We start from the raw sequence: 21,123 nt of genomic DNA, 5'->3' as shown, positions 1-21,123 counted from the left end.
TGCCTAGCGGAGCTTCATCTACCCTGTGCAGTGACTCCAGAGGGCTCCCAGCCTGGCCCCACAGGTGATGGCCCTGGTGAGATGCCACAGAATCAGGGTATTTTAGGAACTCTGCTAATTGACTGAAGGCCTCTGAAGCACCATGCACCAAATGCATCCCACTCCCTCCTCTACTCCCCCGGGAGAAGAGCCAGCTCCCCCCGCCCCGCCCCAGGGAGCTGAATCATGGCAGGACCAGGGATGGCCAGGCACATCACCACTTTTTCCTATATGCTGCTATTCTTGGCTGTGGGAGAGGTCACTGAGACAGCTGCCCTGGCCATGTTGCTCAAGCCTGGGCATCACTGAGTTGTTCCTAACGCTACAAAACCTCTGCTGAGCACACCCCAAACCAGTGACCTTGCCTGCACAGGCCAACACCAAGCACCAGTTCATCCAAAGGCTGCCGCATCCCTCCTCACCCAAAACCAGACACAGCACAGGTGTTCTCTTCCCACTGAGCACACACCACACAACAACCAGTTATTATATCATGCTTTTAATACAAACTTAAAAAAATCTGGAACAATAGAAACTGTACAGATTTGATCAACCTTTTTGTGGGTTTTTTTGTTTGTTTTTAACTAAATCTCTAGACACACCAATGTCCCGTTCCAAAATATTGCACAACATTCTGAATACAAAACTCTGATTGTATTCCTCCTTCGCTAAAGAAAAAAAAAAAAAAGAAGAAAAAAAAAGAAAGACAGCAATCCCCTGGCTCCCCCTCTCAGTAGCCCCCTTCTCCAAAAGAAACCCAAGCAGAGCACACACAGAAACCCTCCACTTGGAGACATACAGACTTCTGTCCTCTTTCACTCCTCTCCCACAAGGCAACTGACGATTCACTCCTTGGAGAGGGGTGGGAGGAAAAGGAGGGAAGCTGAGTGGGGAGAAAGGACTCTTCACCACTTCTTTTTTTTTTTAAAGTTTTTTTCCTGAAAAAATATTTTTTTCTCTCCTCTTTTTAAGAAAAAATCTTGAAAAGAAAAAAATTACAGTTTTTTTACGTTAGAAATATACATATATTATATATACCTCTTACATTTTACAAATGTAGCAAATTATTCAATACAAACGGACATCAACAAAAAGAACACAAACCCATAAAAAATAAAAGTTAAAAAAAAAAATCTTCTCTCTTCTCTCCCTAAGAAACCAGGTAAATTAGTGCAGGTTTTTAAAAAATAAAATTGAAGCTTAACGCCTACATCCAAGACTAGAAAAGACCTGAAAAGGCCGTTAGTTTCCATTGCTGCCTGACGCTGGAGGAACATTTCTGAAGCACGCTTTTTTCCTTTTAAGATACAAAGAGGTTGGTCCCTCCTCTTTTCCTCCTTCCACTCACACCACTATTTTTAAAGCAGGTATTATACGTGTGGCAGGGCAAAGCGGCATCAAAGCTTCACACACATAAGCAGGTGGCCGGGGGGGTCCCCACCTCTCTTCTCCCTCCTTGTGCTGGAGGACAGCACGCTGTCCCACGGCAGTGGTTCTCAGGAGGCTTTGCCAGATGTGGGGACAGTGGGGGGGCAACTGGACCAGGTCCTGCCATCAGGGGCTGAGCACCCCTCAGAGTCCAGTGCAGCGAGCGGGGTGCACCCAGCAGTACCGTGCCAGGGAGAAGGACTGGGTGGCAGTGGTAACATCTGTAAGTGAAGGGTTCAAAAAAGAAAAAGGAAACCCAACAGCTGGGCCATTCCTCAGCAACTTGTCCTAGTCTGGAAACCTGCAGGGTTGAGGCTGTGGGCACTGGCTCTGGGGAAGCTGGTTGGTCTTCGCTCTCCTTGCCCACCTGCTGTGTTGGCCACAGCTCAATGGCAAGCAGCTTGTTTGGGAATCCATGCTGGGCACAAGGTCAGGGCTGTGAGCCCCATCACCCATTGAAGGGAAGGGTGCGCTGGAAACTCTCCTTGAAGAGCTCCGGGCAGTGGCAGCCTCCCTGGGACAGCCCGTTACATCCTGCAAAGGCTCATTGTCAACACAACTACAAAAAGGCTGGAGTGCCTCCATCTCAGCTCAAGGGAAGGGAGCAGGAAAAGCATGAGGTCAAGCTCATCTCACCTGAAACAGGGATTTCACGAAAGAGCACACTGGTTCCACAAGTGCAAGAGGAGCGGGTTTCAGAATGTGCTCCAAAACATCATTAAAAGAAAACCAAACCCCAAGTCTGGGAGGCAGCAAAAAGCTTATTTTTCTTTTAAACTGAGAACTTCAAAGACTGGAGTTTCATCATCTCCATCTCTCTCCTCTGCACACTTCCACACTCACACAACAGGCTCCAAGGAGACCTCCCTTCCCATCTAGAGCCTCCACCCTTCCTGGGCATGAAGCAGCCCTCTTTGGCTTCCTGTGAAGGTGGCTTTTGGAGTCCTTGACACAGAAGTGACCAATCTGAAAAGCCACTACTGCCTGACTGCAGCACATCATCCTGGGGAAAGCTGCAGGGGCATTCCCAGATCCCAGCCCTGCTGTGAGGAGGCACCATACATTCACATGCTGGGATGGCTGCTCTTCGGAGTGCCTGTCCCAGCTCTGCTCTAAGCCTGCGGCTGTCTGTGCTATGTGATCTAGCTGGAATGAGAAATTAATGCTAAGAGCTTCCTTTTCTCACCAGATCAGCCACCTCCTCATGCTCCTCTAGAAGGGCAGGTGAAGGGATTTAGTCTGGTGCCTGTCTGGCTGAAAGTACAAACCCTTTATGCTACCACTCAAGACAGCAGCTTCAACAACGTCACCCTTTCTCTTCCTCAGAAGTTGTGCTGCCTCACTAACCAAAAACGAAGGAATTCCCTCTCAGAGCCAAGAAGATGAATTCACAGCAGAGAATGAGAACTCTGACCTCAGAGGCCACTCCAGGTGGATGCTGGCCCCTGCTGCTGGGGAGAACATCTGGGAAGTGGGGGCAGGATCCAAGTGGGATCTAGCTGGTTCAGTGCCACCTCCCCCAAGCCACAGGGACAGGTGGGTGGTGTTTCCACACCACAGGGTTGTCACCCGGACTGACCAGGCAGCCCTGAGAGAGCACAGAAAAGCCCCCTTGCTCAGGGTGCAGAAGGGGACAATAAGCAGAGCCACTCAGCTCAAAGCACTGTACCCTTGTAGCTGCAGCTGGAAGCGCAGATGACGAAGGGAGCAGGGAGAAGCCATTTCACAGTAATACTCTGCTCTGCCTGCGATGTGCTGGGAGACGGTCAAGGAGAAGAGTTAGTGCTTTTCAGCACACAGACAGAACAGCTGATGCCAGCTCGGGCTGGAGCCACAACAGCACAACGGTCTGCGCCCGTGGGCACAGCGAGTAGATGCTCTCCGTCTACATGCAGAGCCGTAACAGAAGAAGCAAGCTCACCCACCCATTCTGGCTGGCACGCAACAAGAGTGTGCATCTCCACCAACACTGACTCATCCTCTCCCCGTCCCTCCTTCCAGCACCATGGTATGAAGATGACATCCCCACACCCAGGTGGAAGGACCCTGTGTCCAGCGCGGGGCAGGGGGTGGTGCAGGGAATCAGAAGCACTGTGGTCTACAGTTGCACCAGATCCTGGGCTGGGGTAGGGGAAGGGGGAACACAAACCAAAAAAATCCCAAGACTCATTTTAAGGAGTAAAAAAGTGAGTAGGAAAAAAGCACAGGGACTGAGTTAAAAAACAATTCAGTGCTTCAGGAGCGTTGCCAGCACAGCGCAACAACACTGAGCTCTCTCTTTTCCCAAGAACCTATATTTATAAGATTTTAATATTTTCTGTATATTTCTATTTTTCTTTTCTCTCCCTCTTTTTTGTTTGCTTTGTTCTTGTTTCCCCCCTCCCTCCCTGCCCCAAAATACTCTCCTTCCTTTGTGTTCAGTTGGCCAAGACGACAGGCTGGAACGACTGGCTGGGATACTGCATGGCATTCAGGTTGTAGCTGAGTCCTTCCACAAAGGGAGACTTCTCCAAAAAGAGGCTATTGGTGCTGCCACCGAAGACCTGAGCCATATCAAAGGTACCACCTGTGCTGGTGTTGAACTGCGATGCTGGCGGGATGCTGCTGGCCTGGCTCTCACTGGCAACACCATCGAAGAAGAGGCTGCTGGCTCCCGGTGACCCGCCGCTGTAAACGAACTCCTTGGCATTGGGGGAAAGCTGTGACTGCGAGGCTTGGCTCCCAGCGCTCCCGATGAAGTTCAGAGAGTGCATAGACAGGGAGAGGCCCTTGTGCTTCAGCAGGTTGGTGGTGGGAGACCTGACCATTCTTGGCTGCTGCACAGCCCCTGCTCCGCCGCCCCCTCCTCCGGCTCCTCCACCTTTCTTCATCTTGGTAGAGCCAAACTTGGTGGCAGCAAAGGTGGCAGTGGTGAAAGTGATGGGCTGCGCAGAGCGAGGGATAAAGGTGGGGCTGGGTGACTGGCCGAAGGAGGGGGATGGAGAGTTTGACAGCGAGTTGTCCTGGCTGCCGATGGGAACAAATACCTGGGCATCGGGGTTGAAGCTGCTCTTGATTTCTTTGTCCAGCTCTGCGGTGCTGCAGCCCTCACTGTCATCCAGGTAGAGGACCTTAACAGTGCCCTTCTCGCCGATCTGGTAGGAAACCTCAAAAGGATCAATCCAGACACTCAGCTCTTCTGGCACGTTGGCACGCACATCCTCCACAGCCAGCCCGCTGCGCTTGGCCGCCAGCTCCACCACCGGATCCACCGTCTCCCCTATATGAACACAGCGATAGCCAGATCCCTTCAGAGGCTTCTCTGGGTACCAGTGGCCCTCATACTTCTTCTTCAGCAGGCGTTCTAGCTCCTCACCAAACAGGTCTGCCCGCCTCCGAGGAAGCTTGTTGTACAGGTATGAGATGATGAAGTTAAGAGCAACTTTGATCTCTAGATGCATACTCTCTTCGCAGCAAGCAAGTCAGGGCAGTGTATTAAAAGTGACAAAGTGACAGGAACATAGACGAGATTTGGCTCCAAATAGACCTAAGGAAAGAGAGAAAAGACTGGATGAAGACTAGAGAACACAACAGCTCTCCACCTGTTGAGATAAATAACTGTGAACAAACTGTGAACCTTTTCCATAAACAAAAGCAGAATGAGCACTTTGCACAAATACTAACATGAAGTAAAGCTCTTTAGGAGAGTCACCACAAATCTGCTGGTCCTCAAAACAGAGGGATGCTTGTAGGGAGGAGTCTCCCTGCTCCTCTTTCAGAAGAAATAAGGGCATAGCTACTACGCGCACTCAGGTACATACATTGCACTCATCTCACTGCCAAGCACTGCTGCTGAAACCCAGCAGGCAACTGTCTGCTCTGGCAGAGCTATTTCAGCACATCTAACGCACCTCTCTGTGCCCTGGCACTCAGCTGCTTCCAGCACGGCTCACCTGCCCCAGCCTCTCCAGAACACAAGCACAGCACCTGAACGGCCTCGTGACTCACTCAGCAGCCTGTGCAGAGACTTGCTTGTGCTCAGGACGGCAGGGCCAGCCTCTCCTCCGGGAGGCCGGGTGGTTGTGCCAGGTGCCACGTCCTGCTGGCACAAGCACAGAAGGGACGAGAAGGAGCGAGGGAGGGTGCTGAGGCACCAGCTGCTGGCCTGTGTTTACTATCTCTTTGACCAGCAGGCAGGTATCTTATTAAGTGTACCCAGATAAGACTCTGCCTAGCTACAAACCTAAAATCTCAGTTTAATTCAGCTGGGGGGGAGAGTGGGACGGGGAATGTGTGTGGGGTCACAGAATACACACGTGCCAACAGCCTGTCTATACAGTTCACATCGCTTATCCCTGCACAGCGGGAAGATGAGCAGCTCTGCCAGGATCAGGTACCTACTTAATAAAAACTGAAATTGCTTGCCAAAGATTGAAGTAATCCTCCCTCTCTCCCTCCCTCGTGAGGAAGTCTCTGAAAAGGAGAGAACCCAGAAGAGCACAACGCAAAACCACAACACTCAACTCTCCCACTATACACGGATTTGCAAACAATGTTTGTCTGAGTATAAAAAAAAAACAAGGTAGGTCAGCATTACGCTCTGTCACTCATCCAAAGAAGATGAATCCCGCAGATATTTTAAGAGGAAGCACACTTCCAGTAGCCTCCACACCTCTCTAGAGGGAAGAATATCCAGTTTTTAATTGGCAGCTTAGTCAGAGGCCACTCTGTCTTCAGCTACCCTCACCTTGCTCAAACAGACGCACCGTGTTCAACTGTCTTCCTAAAATGGGCTTCAGGGATGCTCTCACGCAGCACTAAAGCCAATGTTTACAACATGTGCTAATTATTTGGGGGTGGGGATGGAGTACAAACATACGTTGTCAGCATTCCCCTGAAAAACTGGGAATCACAGCAGCACGGCCAGGTATCCACCCTGGCCTAGGTCAGAAGAAAGGAAAAAAAAGCCTGACCAGACTCGTTTGCTTGGTCTAGTTTAGCGGACAGAAGGGTTAAATAAATTTTAAAGAAACCCTCAAGTATTTTGAGGCTTTATTGCAAAACAAAGGGTGTGAATTCTATACTTTTTCTTTACTGTCTGAGTTCACAGAGGCTTGGCTTTAGGATGATGGTAACCAGAAACAGATCCCACACTTCAAGTCCACCAATAAGAAGAACAGTTCTGGAAGGAATCCCCTCTGGGTTTGACTCAGCAACAAGAAAAAACACAAATGAGGGAGTGGGAAACAAGTCTCACCTTTAAAACCTGCTTTAAGGAATTACTGTAATGTAACAAATTGTGGTAGGTCACTAAGACCTGATTGAGTAAAAAGAGATGAACACCAGAGAAACAAGCAAACAGAGTTTTTTGGAAAACAGTGAGCAGAAGCCATTTTCAGAAGGCAAGAGCCTCAGCACAGAGGTGGAGCCTTTTCTACAAAAAACAGTAAAGCAACCCTCTGAAAGAGCACACCTAAACCCTAACAAGAGCTTATACAGTCCATACTATCTCAAGGGGGAATTACATGGAGCCCTCTCACGTCTTTAGCTTTCAGACATTCAAAAGAAAGTACAGCTTGAGATCTCAGAAAATTAAGCAGGGAGAGAACAGCCAGTTTGTAAATCTTTTAATCTCATGATAAATTCTAATCCAGATCCAAGATCTATTAAGAAATCAGAAATTACAGACTAGGAAAGCAGCAATAGCCAAAATTTGTTACCACTCTATTTGCAACACAAATGTTTCAATATACACTGGTGAGCCCAGATCTTCATCAAGTTTCTGCAGAAAGCAGCGAGGAGGTACAATTATAAATCACTACCTCCTTTTTCCTTTTCTTTATGAAGTACTCCCCCTTCTTAAAAGGGGAATACTCTGTAGCTTGATTATTATGAAAAGAATAACTTAATTAGCCTAATAACACCAAAAGCTGCCAAGGTAGTGGCATACGACTGATACCTGCTGAAGGCACAAAAAGTCAGTGGCTCTTCAGGTTTTTGACAGAGTAAGATGTGCTCCAGCAGGATTCCCTCAATCTCTTTCTACTGCACTGAAATGTGATAAAATAATAATAAAATAAAATTAAAACAACAACAAAAACCAGCTGAAGCAGCATGGCTCAGAGATAAAAAACTACTAAAAAACAATTGTCAGAGGTATTCTGAGCAGTCTTCCATAAAGGCCAGCATTTCCAAACTAAAGGCTCACTGTACACGGGTAGAACATCGAGGTGCCGGCAGGGAACAAAGAGCTGTTCCTCTGCTCTGCGGAGGGAACGCAGGACCCCCTTCAGACCCCTCGGTTTATCTGTGTGCTGAAGGAGAGCAGCCAAACCACCGCTTGCATCAGGGGAGAGCGAGCATGGGAACGACGCCCTCTCCTTGTGGCTATGCCAGCACGGCGGGTGACCTTGCGGGTATCCCTCCGAGCTCCCGAGGGAGCTCCGGTCCCGGGAACGGGCTGGCCGCCACCTCAGGACTTGAGCAGACTGTCCCGGGGGCCCTGCGGCCCCACGGCCGGACACGCCCGTCTGGAATGCGGGCCCCCTTCCGAGCCCGCTCCCCCCCCCCCCGCCGGATGAGTCGCGCCTCGGGGACCAGCCCGGCCGCCCCCTCCGTCCCCGGTATCGCGGCCATCCCCGGTGCCCCGGCTCGCCGGGAGCTGTAGTTCCTCGCCGCCCCTCCCCGCCCCGCGACCTACTTCTCCCGGACTGCGGCTCCCGGCGCGCCCCGCGCCCGGCCCGGCGCGTCCCTCGGCGGGGCAGGGCACAAAATTTTCCAGGGCACATGCGCACTGGGTCCCGCCCGCCCTTCCCGGCGCTGCCCACGGCCGGGAACACGCCCCGCGGCCCGGGACCGCCGGGCAACCGCCCCCTTCTCCCCTTCCCTTCCCCTCCCTCCCTCTCGGCAGGGACGGGCGGGCGCGTCCCCACCCCGCAGCTGCGACCCCCCTTCACGGCTGTGGAACGGAGCCTGGGAGGCCACAAGCCCCGTGTCCTTCGTTCCCCTCCCTGCTGCCTGTCCCCGTCCCCCCTGTGGGGCACGCGGGGTCGCAAACACGGTCCCCAACAGAGCGTTCGGATGGAAGGGGACATGTCCCCAAGGGCAAGCTCCTGGCCGCGCACACCCGGCGGGGCACCGTGGATCGGGGTGTCCAGGGGGATGGGGATTGGGGGGGGGGGGCGGCCCAGCCCAGCCCCGGCAGCGTCTTTGTTGTCTCCGGGCTTCTTTTTCCCCGGAGCTCGCGGGAGCTGCATCCGCCGTGCGGGAAGAAGGACACCCCGGCGACATCCCCCGGCAGCCCAGGGTGCTGCCGCTGCCCCGGGCCCAGCCTGCTCTTTTCGGGGCCGCTGGGGCTGAGCCGCATCCCCCCCCCCCTCAAACTGGGGTGAAGGGAACAAAATGGTCAACTGGGGCACTTCCAAGCGTCCCCTACCCAATGACTTTCATCCTCACCCCCCTCCCTTGAAGCCCCATTAATCCCCCCAGGGGCCGCAGCGGTAACTCCATGGACGGGCAAATCGCCTGCCCCGGGCGGGGAGAGGGGGCGATGAGCCCCCTCAGGCCGAGCCCTCAGAGGGGACGCTGGGAGCCCCGGTCCGAGAAGGGGTGTGGGGAAGGGACGCACCCCTGGCCCCACTTACTTCGTCCGCGGCTCCAGGGCCGACGACTGCTGGCGGCTGTCGCGGGGGCCGTGGGCGCTGCCGTCGGGTCTCTGCTCTGCCCCGTCCCGTCCGTCCCCTCCCTGCCTTGTCCCCGGCGGCGCGGGGCGGGCCCGGTGCTGCGGTAGTGCTGGCGGTGCGCTGTCCCCGCCGCCGCCCGCGCCCTGGCCCCGAGTGAGCCAACTCACGGCAAACTTTCACCCTTAGCAACCCCTCGGCGCACGGATCCGCTCCCGCCCCGTGTGATGCGGCCGCGGGGGGCGGGCCGGGACTACTTCCCCCTCCCGCCGCCTCCCGCAGCGCCCCAGGACGGGCGGGGGCGCCGGGCTCGCCTGTGCTGCCCCCGGCACCGGGGGTGTCCCGGCTCCGAGCGCGGGAGAAGGAAGGGAGAGGGCGGAAGGCAGCTTAGCGGGGATTGACCTGAGGATTTCCCCAAGCGGCTTAGCCCGAGGCGGGGGGGGGGGGTCGACTGGGCCATCGAACGGAGCGGGGAGGGACGGGACCGTCCGGCGTCTTCTCCGCCTTCGCGCACTACGGGCGCTGTCAGGCCCCGGCTCAGTAGCAGGGCCGGCCCCGGGGCTCCCCAGGGGACAACTCCCTGCGCGGGGACAATTCCCAGCACAGCCCCCAGCCCCACGTGCAAAACCCCCCGTGGCGGAGCCCCAGCCCCGCTATAGCGGGAGAGTTCGGGAAGAGGTGCCCACGGGCAACCCCGGCTCTCTCCGTCGCTGCAAATCCCTCGGGACCCCCGGACCCCGACACCGACGGGGAGCCCGGGGGGCTGCGGGCCCATCTCCGCCGGGGACAACGGGACAAGGCCAAGCCCGGCGCGCCGGTGGTGTTACCCCGGGAAAGGCAGGGGCAGCACGGCCACCTCCGCGGCCCCGCCCCCCGGCCCGGCGCTCCCCGCCCCCCGGCATACGGACTACTTTGTCACCGCACGCCCGTGTGCCTCCGCCCTCAGCGGAGGAGGACCGGCCCGGCCGCGGCGGAGACGGGAGACCCGCAAGATGCGCGAGCGCCGGTCGTGCTAAAAATAACTGCGGCGTGTTAGCAACAGCCTCCCCATTGGCTGGCCGGGCCCGGCGGCGCCTCCGGATTGGAGCGCTGCCTCAGCCAGTGAGCCTGGGGGGGTGTGCGCGGGAGGCGGTGCCGGCGCGGCGCGGGGGCCGCCGGGAGATGTAGTGGCCGGGGCGGCCGCGGCCTGTGCCGTGCCGGCTGTCTCCGTCCCGCACTGCGGGGCGTTCTCAGGCTCAGGGTTACGTGGTGCCCTAGGGGAGGACGGCCGTGGCGACGGACAGCCCTGGGGCCAGGGGCCAATGGTGGGCAACTGCACCCCCAGAGGCTGAGCTGCATCCACCCGCTGGCAGGCTGAAGGCACTCGCTCCCACACACAGCTCCACACGCTGTATTTTAAACCAGACCCATTACTAGTTCCAGGAAAATGAAGAAAATGCCTAAGGGCACTCCTAGAACGTGTATTTTACAGTCCAAGGTCATACCACCTTGCACGCACACCACTTGAAAAGGGCTCTGGCTGTCCACACGCAAGGCAGCATTTGGTCAGAGTAAAACTCCAAACTAGTGGAAAGGACACCAAGAACAGCGTTTCCAGGCTCTCCCAGCCATGTGTCCGGCATCTTCCTCAGTGCTGACACAAGCAGAGAGGGAGGGAGAACCGGTCTCAGTGACCCAAGCATTACTATGGTCCCTGTTGCAACAGGGGTTGCTGGCCTGGCAACCATCTCCCAAGTGCAAAAATGCAAAGTATTTCTCTTGTCCCCTTTCCACAATGGGCCTCAGCATCCTTCTGGGTTTTGTTTGTCCTCTTTCACTCAGGAACCCTTTACCTTTGCCACAGAAGAGTACTTCTTTTGAGGCCAGCCAATGCCATGCATTAAGAAATCTGTTAAAGCTCCTTCCCAGCTACAGCATTACAGCAGTCAGCTTTGCTCATTTTCCCACTGATTAAAGGAAAAAACCCAACAACTTCTGCGTGGTTTTGTTTTGTTTTTTTCTACAGGGGAAGGGAGAAGGGGAAGATTTATGAGAGCTATTATGAACAGTCTTATTTTTCATCACTCTTGCTTTAGAAGGAACTTAGTTACAAAAGAACACATCTTTTTTTTTCTATTATTCCTTTGCTTTGCTGAAAACAAAATCATGCTGTCAGCCAGAGACCAGGAAATCAAAATGACTGAGCTATTTTTAGCATCATTAAGCAAAAAAAAAAAGGCAATTACATTTCTAAAATTCTATTACTGTTTTAATAATATGTTACTAAGAGGGTGTCACACATTAGAACTCTTTAAAATACCTGTGCCTTGACCATGCTCCTTTAATTATGGCATTGCCCTGGTACACATGCAGGCAGAGGAATTCTGTCATGGTATCTGCTCCTGCATTCCCAGCCATTTGGCTATTACGTCAAAGCAAAGCTAGAGCGTCACATGCGCACGGGGAGGGGAGGAATTGCCAAGCTGCCAGACAGAGCCCGTTTGGCTGGGTTATTTAATGTCAAGGAAGGGCAGTCAGGTTATAATCGGGCGTAATTAACACTGCCGTACCCTGAATCCTCTGTACATTCAATTCACATGACAGCCTCAAGGAAATGGAAAATTCTTTCCTGCTGTTGGAAAAGGCGAACATCTCCAGCTGATGCCCATAATGAGAAAATAACAGCTCCTGTGCAGACAAGGTTTCAGAAGCGAGATTTTGTCCACACAGCTCCTGCAGGGAAAGCTCACAGGCAGACTTCAGGCCTTCACCTACCTTTTTTTTTAGTTTGGTTTGGTTTTTTTAAAGAAAAGTAATGCTTGGGGCTCAAGGGCTTTGTCAAGGCAAGGTCTAGGTGATTCAAAGGACTGGAAGCTATTTGCTGAGCTCAGCGGTAGCTGTGGCTGGCAGTTGGTCTGAAGGGGTGCGTAACAGGGAACACCTACATTTCAGAACGCACTTGTTAGTACTGGCAACAGAGGCCAGTTACCTAATAGGCCAAGAGGTCCCATGTTCTCTCCTTCAATGTAAATATTTGAAATGAAGGGATTTTTTTTTTACTTATTACACAACATCCTTTTGATTGAAAAAAAAAAAACCACCCTACCTAGAAAAGTAACAGCAAGGAGATACATTTAGCCTCATTAGGATTTGCAGGCAGCAGCACCGCAGGAGTTCAGCTGCCACATTGACGGAGTGGTCCCTCTTCCTCCCACCCTTCCCTGCAGTTGCCATGCAAGTGCTTCGCAGCTGGCAGCCAGGGAGCCCTTGAATCTGGCAGCTTAAGACTCCATGGTCTGATAAAGTCCTTCCAGAGCTTGGTCCGCACACAGCAGGATGTGTCTTGTCTCATATCCACCCTGAGGGGAAGCTCACCCTTTTAGCATGTACTCTGGTCTCCAGTACTGCAAGGCAATCTCTTTCTCCTGGACAAGTACTTTAAAATCTATTTAGGTAAAAAAATATTGCACTTTTCTAGGTGCCCTGCCTGGGTATCATTTACTGGTGAACATAAACCATTACCAAGCAAGCAAGGCTGTTTTTCAGGGCTACTGAAATGTATCCATTACCATTGTCTGAATGAGCAGCTACAGTGCAAGGTCCCATCCATGCTCTGAAAGTACCAGAAAAGCAACGGTGCTGAACTGATCTGAACACCAGCAGCACTTGGCATTCTCCCCAGAGCTGTCTGAGCAAACAAGGCAGAGGGGAAAAAGCCTGTCCCTCCCTCTCTCCACCTGCCCAGTGACTCAGAACAACTAGAAATGGCAGCTTAACTCTCAGAACGCAGACCGATATATCCAGCAGTCAGCGTGAGGGCATCAGGAGTGCCAAGAAAGTAAGTATGCTTAGCCGTTTTGGGGGATGGGGGAAGGGATGGGGAAACTTGTATCTCTATAGCAACCCCTGCCTGGCTGATCCTGCTAAATGATTAGGAACAAGGACTGTTGTAAAATTAGCTCTTCTAGGGGTCCCCGCACCAGGGGACGATACTTCTGAGACAAAAAAATAATTCCTAACTTCATTTCTCTCTACCTTCACCAAAAAACTTTTGTCATCTGAAACTTCCAGGGAAGAAAAAAACCCCACATTCCTAGTGTGATAACTTGGGTGGCCTGACTGAGGGCAAGTGATAAATTCTGGTTGAAGTGATAAAGTTCCAGGTACAAAAAATCTGCATGTCATGCCCTGCTTTTAAAGAAATACAGAATTTAACATGGCTGATAATGGCTCTGACATGGACTTCCCAGTCTGGAGCAAGAGTCAGTTGCTTATTCAGGTAGAACTACTTTGAGAGAGTGGATTTGCTGTAACCAAAGAGCCAGATTTCTCTGAATCTCTTGGTAAATGGCATCCACATTAGTAAAAAATTACCAAGAAGCTGTGTAGGGGAACCATGGTGCAGGGAAGAAGACATACAGATACTCTCAGGACTGCAAAAAGCTTGGAAGAGAAACCTGACAGAATTAATAGCTGGGGGCAGGAGAGGGAGGAGTGGCTGAGAGAGCTGCAGGGCCAGTCATAGCTAAAGCCGGCTGCAGCAGGGAAAAATGACTTTTAAGGGAAGGATGATCACAACTTATCTGCTTGTTTTCACTCTTACACGAAACACCTAAATAGTTAGAGCAGGAGAAGAGGTATTTAAGCCAGAGAGGAGTTAAAGGAATTGCTACTAGCCCCAGGGGAACAGCTGAAATCCTGGAAGAGGCACAGAACAAGCTCTGTACCCCAAGACCATGCAAAGACAACCCTGTTACTGTAGCACACACTCTGCTCAGACTAGGAGGACTTTAAAGACTACAGGGTACACGGAGCTATGACCCTAATTTAACCATCTGAGGAGTGTACGCACCCATAGGGAGCTCAGTTCCGCTTCTGCACAAAGGCGCCCATTTCCAGATCTCTGCTGAGCCAACAGACTGCTTTTAGCCTGTACTGGTATTTGACAAACAAGCAGCCTCTGGTTTCCAGCACGCACACGGCCAATAGCCCAGAACACAATAGTTGGTTTCCCATTACAGCAGGGAAGGCTTTAACTTATTCACAAGAACAGGAGAGCGAGTCAAATAGCTTAGTAGGTTTTAGAAAGGATTGGATGCTTGCATGGTGAAACAACATCCACAGCCGTATTAGCTAGGATAAGGGTTACAAGCTCAGCGATCCTCACGCTACGGGACAAAATGATCAGTGGCCGGGATCACAGGCAGACAAAAGTGATAGCCGTTCCCTGAAGCTCCTTGCAGCAAGGTCACGTGGCCATAAGCAGACACTGTCAGAAACCAGATAACCCATTGTGCAGGGCTAGCTGGGCTAATCCTGCATGTCCCCAGAAAGCTCCAGAGAGGCTAGGCACAGAATGAACCAGAGAGAAATCTTTGTTGTACAAAAAATAAAAACCCAAACGAAAAGCTTTATTGGTATGCATCCTACAGAAATGGTTGCAAGAAGGGGCCTTGGATTAATCTGACAAAGAAAACATGGAACAGCTGTGCTCCCTCTAGGAAGGCACCAGCCATGAGCAGTTCCTTACAAAACAGGGCAGCATGGAAATATACTGAAGGAATGGAGGAGGGGAGCAGACACATGGGATTGGTGCTCTGTTCTTCAACACTGATGCATGGGGCAATTTCAAATAACCTAGTAAGAACAACCACAAAGTCTTTCTCCACACCTGAAACGACACTTGCTTTTTACTGAGCTAGTCTCCTCCATGCGTAAGTGCTTGCCCACCAGGCTTTGTATAGAAAGCTGAGGCGACTACTTGCAGAGCTTCTGCAAAGGCAAGAGACAGTAATCCTCATCTGCTCTAGCTTATCGTTGGTTCTGATCAGGTTTCAGTCGTCATTCAGTCTGTTACTTCTCCAGCCCCAAGTATATTACTGAATCTGTACTGCTTTAGAAAAACATAACCGGTTTTCAATAATAGTAATGTCCAGCGATGTTCCAAGACCCTCTTGCCAACCTGGCAGGAGGTATAGGCATGTACAGATAGGATCACCTCTTCTTGAAGCCATATTTTTTCCTTTCGTAGAAAAGATCTGTCTTGGAACTGCCCAGGTTGACGATCTTAGGGCAACCATCTCTCTGTAAGAAGAGAAGATGTAGGTTAGGAGATGGGCAAACACAGAACAATGTCATCATTCGCACAGTTCTAGTAGGTTCTCGGTTCCCACGCTCCTCGCCCTGTCCTCAACACATATTTCGAACACCTGGGCAGATAAACTGCCCTCCAGTGCTGGTTACCAGTAAGACAGTGGAACAGAGAAGAGTATGGATGCCTTTTCAGGATTACTCTAGGACTTTCTCTTCCTCAGGGCTGAGACGGAAAACAGCTCATATAACATCAGCCGTTTAATGAAAAGGATGCTCAGTGCCTCAAGACTAATTTCTTTCTAAATTAGGATACACAGGATTTATAGGGCCCAGAGGAATAACCTTTCCCCTCCTTAGTCAAAAAGAATCTTGCTGCTTTAGATGTCACCAAGCCATTCTTGTGTATAGGAGCCCCTCTCAGCTGTGACAGCAGAACTGAATCTCAGATTTCCTGAATCAATTACTGCAGAGGCTGTATGGTCATCTTGGAAGAGGACAGCTGCCCACAGCAGCTACACAGATAAGTTTTCGTACCTGAATTCCAGTAGATTGTGAGAAAAAATGCCACAAGAAAAGCAAGGGGAGTGGAGGAGACCCACCTCAGAGGTGTGGTTGAGAAAACAAATCAGAGATGCACCTCTTGGTGTACTAGGGACCATTTGTCCACGGGCCACCTGAGCCCAGCATCTGCATAATTCTTAAAAGCAAAATGTTGTGGCTGGACACAGCAGCTGTGAGGGGCCCAGCGGGGAGAGGAACATGTATCCTTGGCTGATGTGTAAGCCTGAGCGCATTAGATTTAGAAAGCCTCTGGGCAGATGTCAAATGCTATAGAATCTGCACCCAAGCTGTCCAGCTCCTGTGCCAGAGATATAATCTGCTGGGGAAGGTCTGCATGGTAGAAATAACAGGAGAGGTGATGAATAGAAATCATCCTTCCCCCATACACCTGCCACAACCCATTTCTAGCTACTGTCTCCTTATTTGATTTTGAACCTCAATAGTAGGACTCTTCCAAGCCTTGTCTCCCATGATCCAGGGAGTCTGTGATAATCTTGACAGCGTTATTGCAGGGCTCTGTTCATTCTTCCACCTCCTCCTAAGGAGGCAGCACATGAGCATGCTCCTGTCCCCAAGAAAAGATTACTTTTTGCAACTCACAGGTGTACTGGATGACAAGGTGGGATTCTGGCCCTTACCCACAGACTGAAGCAGTTCTTCACTCCTCCCTCCACCAGAACCAACGACCTGAGAGTAACCAGGCCCTTTGCCTGGTGCCCAGTAGCACTCCACCTCCTCCCTTCATTTTAGTATTTGCTTTCTTGCTTCACTATCTTTTTCAGTCTTCCTCTGAGAATGATGGAAGTGCTTGGACTGTAAAAGCTTCAAGTAGAGAGCTCTTTCCCTGTTTTCCTTATTCACATCAGCACCAGATACCATAACTGTGACAGGCAGCAGCACACTTAATTTTTCCCCTTCTGGGCACCCTACACTTGTGCCAACACTTTTCAATCCTGCGACTCGATCGTGTCTGTTTCAGATCTGCAGCAATACCTAACATTTGAGTTTGCTGCTACAGATCAACTGTCTTCGCTCACAGCAACCTTCACCCAGGTGTCAAAATACCCCAGACCTGTAATTCTCCTCTAGCTCTGTTTTCCACAGTCCTCCCTTGAAGAGCAGCTGGCTATTTCACACCTGAACCAGACATGATAAGCTAAAAGTGAGCTTAGGTTATGAAAAACACTTGTTGGAAATCCATATGAATTGATAAAAATAAAACCAAGCCTATTTTACTCATGACTTATGAAGCCAGGTGTCTTTGTTCCAAAGGTAAGTGAAGAAAACTACTAGTTCTCACTGCATTTCTAAAGTAGGAGGCAGCACCACCATCCCAGCACTTATAGCCATATTTAGGTATGGAAAAAGATTACGTTCCTGTTAGATCTAATGACTAAATTCAAATGAAGACCTGCCCCTGTCCTGGATTTAGCTGAAGGCCTCTAGAGAATACATAGCCACTGCAGAGAATTAAACCAGCAACTTAGTCAGCTGAGGACACTCCTGTAAATCAATCTGAACCATTCTCTCAGCAGATCTGTCATTAGGGTGTGTATGAAATGACATTTGCAAAGCACCAAAATCCAAGCAACCTTTAACACACTTTAACAGCTATCAGGCCCATATTTTGGGAATATTGGAACTGCAAACGTCATGTTCTTGCTCTTCCCTGAGGTCTTTCTAACACTTCATTGCAGTTCTTCATGTCCTGCACTCCTTGTGTTGAATTATTAACAAAAGCCTTAGAAGAGGTGAACAGCTGCCTCATTTCACCTGTGCAGTGCCTGTCTTTCAGCACAAGATTATAAAAAGATTATAGCAATGACTTTAGACATAAGGGAACATTACATCAAAAAGTGTTAGCAGAGAGATGTCTACAGTACAGACCATTACAAAAAAAATTAAGAAAATATAATTTGTATGCCACTGAAATTATACAAGAGGCATTAAACTTGTAAAACACAATTACTAGTGCAGTCACTGGACACTTGAGACTAACTTCATGTTGCTATCCAAAGGAAAACAAAGGTTTTGATTCCAGTACCATATGTCCTCTTGGTCAGTGGATGATAATGGACTTGCAGTGAGAAGCTGCTTTTGCCACTGCCTGTGCAGCGTCTGGAATATTTCTGACCCTAGTGAAACCTAGGCTGGAGATGTAAGGTACCTGAAGTGGTAACAAGCAGTGTGTGGAGGAAACAACTGTGAGTGTGCAAAATAATCAGAGATCCTTAGGGACAAAGAGAGTTATGATACCTCAAAATGCTACAATATCTCAAAATGCTTTGCAAACATGGGGAACTATCAACACAGGAAGAAAGGTATGAGGTACTGCAAATCGGTGCCAAGCATCCCATGTCCCAGCGCTAATTTCAGCAGCTCTAAGCCCCTTAAAGGTAAGCATGGCTACTAAGTAAAATTGGGACGTACATCTTTTTCCTGGATGGTGCACTCCTTGCAGTAGTAGGCGTCGGACACTCCTGGGCCCCCGCAGATCACACAGCGCCCTTGGTACGAGCCGTAGTTACACTCGTCACAGATGCGCACCAGGGTGCAGGGCCGCACGTAGGAGTCACAGATCACACACTTGCCATCACCTGCAAGCACAGCAGAGCCCTTGGTTACAGAACGTCCTTTGCTCCATCCCCACATCAAAGAGAAAAAGCTTCCTAGTGAAAGAACTTGCCTGTACACTCAAAGATAATACAAATGAACTGCAGAAATTTATCTTGCACAGGGCACAACCTTGTATTTGCACTAAGACTTGAGAGGAACGAGGGCCAGTAGCCTGCCACATTTGAGGCTTTTTTAAATTTATTCATACATTCACAATCAGAGAAGAAACCCAAAGTTACTTCTTTGTGATTAGCCAACACTTGCTTAGATCGTGCTACTACTTTTCCTGAATTTTTCACTTGCGAAAAAAATGCTGTACCGGCAGGACTGCTATTCTTACGTACACAGAAGCAGCAGCATAAACTACTCCCACAGTGCCACATCAACAAAAGTATGGAGTTATTGTCCTCAAAGAGATAAGAGACTGTACTCATGCTCCCTTTAATCCTACATCCATGAGAAGGCCAAAGAAAGGGCAACCTGGCATAAACAGCCATTTCACAAAGTTACTCTTGCTCTCTCACAAGGAACTGGGTGAAATTCAAGTACTCAGATCATACAGGCAAGGAGCCATCACATGCCACTGCCAGTTTCTGCTGTGCTGGGTCTTATCCAAAACACTGACCTAGGGATGAAAGGCTTCATATCCTATTACCAGTTCCCAAGGTATCTAATCCTGACTCTCGCAAACAGCTCACCTAACCTGCTCTTAAGTCTCCAGCGTGACAGCCCTCAGCTATTACCAATGGGAATCTGTTTCACTGCCAGGTACTCTTGAAAATGATCTTTTGCTTCAGACCATCCTTCTCCCACTTTACTTATTTTCATACTATTTTTGAGTCACAAGCTACTGACCTTATTTCTTTTGTTCCCCTGCAAGGATCTAACGACAGTTCTTTCTTCCCTTTTACAGCTGAACACTGGCATTTGATTCTGTGGGGTTTTTTTTCCCTGCTCTGACTCTAGGGGCTCTCTCTCCATTTTTTCTTTTACAGACAGAAGGAAGAACCTTTCTCGAGGTATGATGAAGACATTTTTCCCCCATGCTTTGAAATGATTAGGCTGATATTTTTGCATTACAGATTACAAGGACCCATTCAAGTAGTCACCACAGCCTCAGACGCTGGAAATGCTGGCAGTGCGTACTCCAGAACTGCATTTGTGTTTTGAGCTCATATCTTTTTAAGTATTCCTTGAGTTTCACTTGCAACACACAGGCATTGTTCCCACCTCAAAGAGTGACATCAAGTTTGTGGTCAAAGCAAAAACCTCTGGATCCAAACTGCATATTCTAACCACGACACCACGCTCCCAAACAACTACATGTTGAAGCTATACTTACATTTTTCACAAAGTCTTCCAATTGCTGTTAAAAAAAAAAAAGAAAAATAAGAAAAAAATTATTTGAGGCAGAAGCAGGAGAAAAATCTAAGTAACTCCAAAGCTTGAATGTCAAATAATTATCTTCTGCAGTGATCAGGTAAACCACAGAAACAGTTTGAGCATAAATACAAACATATTTACAATAAGCAATATATATCCTCCTAGAGACATTTACCAAGATCAAAGTTTCAATGCACTGTGAACACACAATGACACCCATTGGCAGTATGAAAACCTACATTCACTATTCCATTTCAAACACAGCCAATGTGCCTGACTGAAGGAAATCCTGTACAGCAGTCTTGGTATAGCTTTTACACTGGTTTAAATGAGAGAAAAAAAATAGAATCAAGTGTTTACTTAAGGCAGCCAAAATGGCCTTGTTCACTTCAGAACATGAAAGTAGTTAAATGTATCTTAGCAGTTTTGTCACTTGTCTAGGAAACTCACAGCCATGGTGTTAGGAGCTTGGATAAATGCCATAAATATCAAGTTCCAAAGACCAGATGTCCACATTCACAAAGACTAAACAGTGATTCAGTTGAGGTTTGAGAGACAAGGGATTTGTCAGAATAATTTTCAATTTAGACAGATTAGGTTAGAAAGACTGCATGTTCTAAAAGGAGGTTTCCTCTGGACAGTGCAGCTGAATATCTTGTGTTTACAGATCTCGCAGAAAGCTGCTTCTTAAATGTGCTTCTCCAAGGAGCGACAAAAAACCTGGAAGGGATGCCTCAACTTCTAACCTTGTTTAAGAGTTCTTTAAGACTCAATTGGGCAAATTCTGACCGAGATGCGACATGGATAAATCTCCTTCCCTGTATTTCAGATACAGCCTGGAAGATAACTTATCTCGCAGCCAGAAGGATGCTCCAAATGCTGTGGACCCATAACGCACGGCAGGGCAGCGAAATAAAAGGAAAATAAAAGAAGGAAGGAGGGAAGGAGCCCCCTCTCCCCTCCCCCACCGCTCAGGCCTAACAGCCGCGCGCGCCCCCAACGGCCGCTGACGGGCCCCGCGCGCGCGCGCCTCCTACTCGCCCCGCTGGGGGAAAAGGGGCCAGAGGACCCCTCCATCCCGTGCCCATGCCCCGGGACCCACCGACGCCCGCCTGCTTGCGGCAGAAGATGAGGTCCGGGTGATGCTTGGCCATGGCGAGGCGACACCACACCGGCGCTGCTACTGCTGCGGCCCCGCCAAGCGCTCACCGCCGCACCGCCCCTGGGTCCTGGCCGGGGTGAGTCCTGAGTCTGAGAGATCGCCGCCGCCGAGCTGAAAAACGCGGGAGGGTTGCCTAGATAAACCCTTCCCACGGAGCTGCTCCGTCACCCGACTCTTTCCGCCCGGGAAAGCCCCGCATTGCAG

The 21,123-nt window shown here is 50.2% G+C and overlaps 2 protein-coding genes and 1 long non-coding RNA gene across 6 annotated transcripts; 1 reads left to right on the top strand and 2 right to left on the bottom strand.

Moving 5' to 3' along the window:
* Nucleotides 1-522: 522 nt before the first annotated feature.
* Nucleotides 523-9,329, bottom strand: TOB2 (transducer of ERBB2, 2). 3 transcript variants are annotated; one of them, XM_051784245.1, is made up of 3 exons: nucleotides 9,090-9,329; nucleotides 7,406-7,496; nucleotides 523-4,993 (listed from the first exon to the last, which is right to left on the bottom strand). In XM_051784245.1, the coding sequence occupies exon 3, from the start codon at nucleotides 4,905-4,907 to the stop codon at nucleotides 3,885-3,887; it is 1,023 nt and encodes a 340-aa protein (XP_051640205.1). In that variant the 5' UTR covers nucleotides 4,908-4,993; nucleotides 7,406-7,496; nucleotides 9,090-9,329; the 3' UTR covers nucleotides 523-3,884. The 3 variants fall into 3 exon arrangements, with proteins under 3 accessions (XP_051640205.1, XP_051640204.1, XP_051640206.1); XM_051784244.1 differs by lacking the exon at nucleotides 7,406-7,496 and having other exon boundaries at nucleotides 9,090-9,328; XM_051784246.1 differs by lacking the exon at nucleotides 9,090-9,329 and having other exon boundaries at nucleotides 7,406-7,997.
* Nucleotides 9,330-10,269: 940 nt separating this feature from the next.
* Nucleotides 10,270-20,866, top strand: LOC127469643 (uncharacterized). 2 transcript variants are annotated; one of them, XR_007904028.1, is made up of 3 exons: nucleotides 10,270-12,942; nucleotides 19,370-19,512; nucleotides 20,587-20,866. It is a non-coding gene; the product is annotated as an uncharacterized LOC127469643 (long non-coding RNA). The 2 variants fall into 2 exon arrangements; XR_007904027.1 differs by having other exon boundaries at nucleotides 20,425-20,866.
* PHF5A (PHD finger protein 5A) lies at nucleotides 14,479-20,955 on the bottom strand. Its single transcript, XM_051784264.1, has 4 exons — nucleotides 20,860-20,955; nucleotides 19,717-19,740; nucleotides 18,189-18,355; nucleotides 14,479-15,188 (listed from the first exon to the last, which is right to left on the bottom strand). Exons 1-4 carry the CDS (start codon nucleotides 20,909-20,911, stop codon nucleotides 15,099-15,101), a joined length of 333 nt encoding a protein of 110 aa, XP_051640224.1. The 5' UTR covers nucleotides 20,912-20,955; the 3' UTR covers nucleotides 14,479-15,098.
* Between the last annotated feature and the right edge of the window lie 168 nt (nucleotides 20,956-21,123).

Source organism: Manacus candei, unplaced genomic scaffold (genome assembly GCF_025592945.1).
Source record: "Manacus candei isolate 608988 ecotype Guabito, Panama unplaced genomic scaffold, ASM2559294v1 h1tg000018l, whole genome shotgun sequence".
Classification (NCBI taxonomy): Eukaryota; Metazoa; Chordata; class Aves; order Passeriformes; family Pipridae; genus Manacus; species Manacus candei.
Note: the sequence above shows the minus strand (reverse complement) of the source record. Positions and strands in the feature narration are given on the sequence as shown.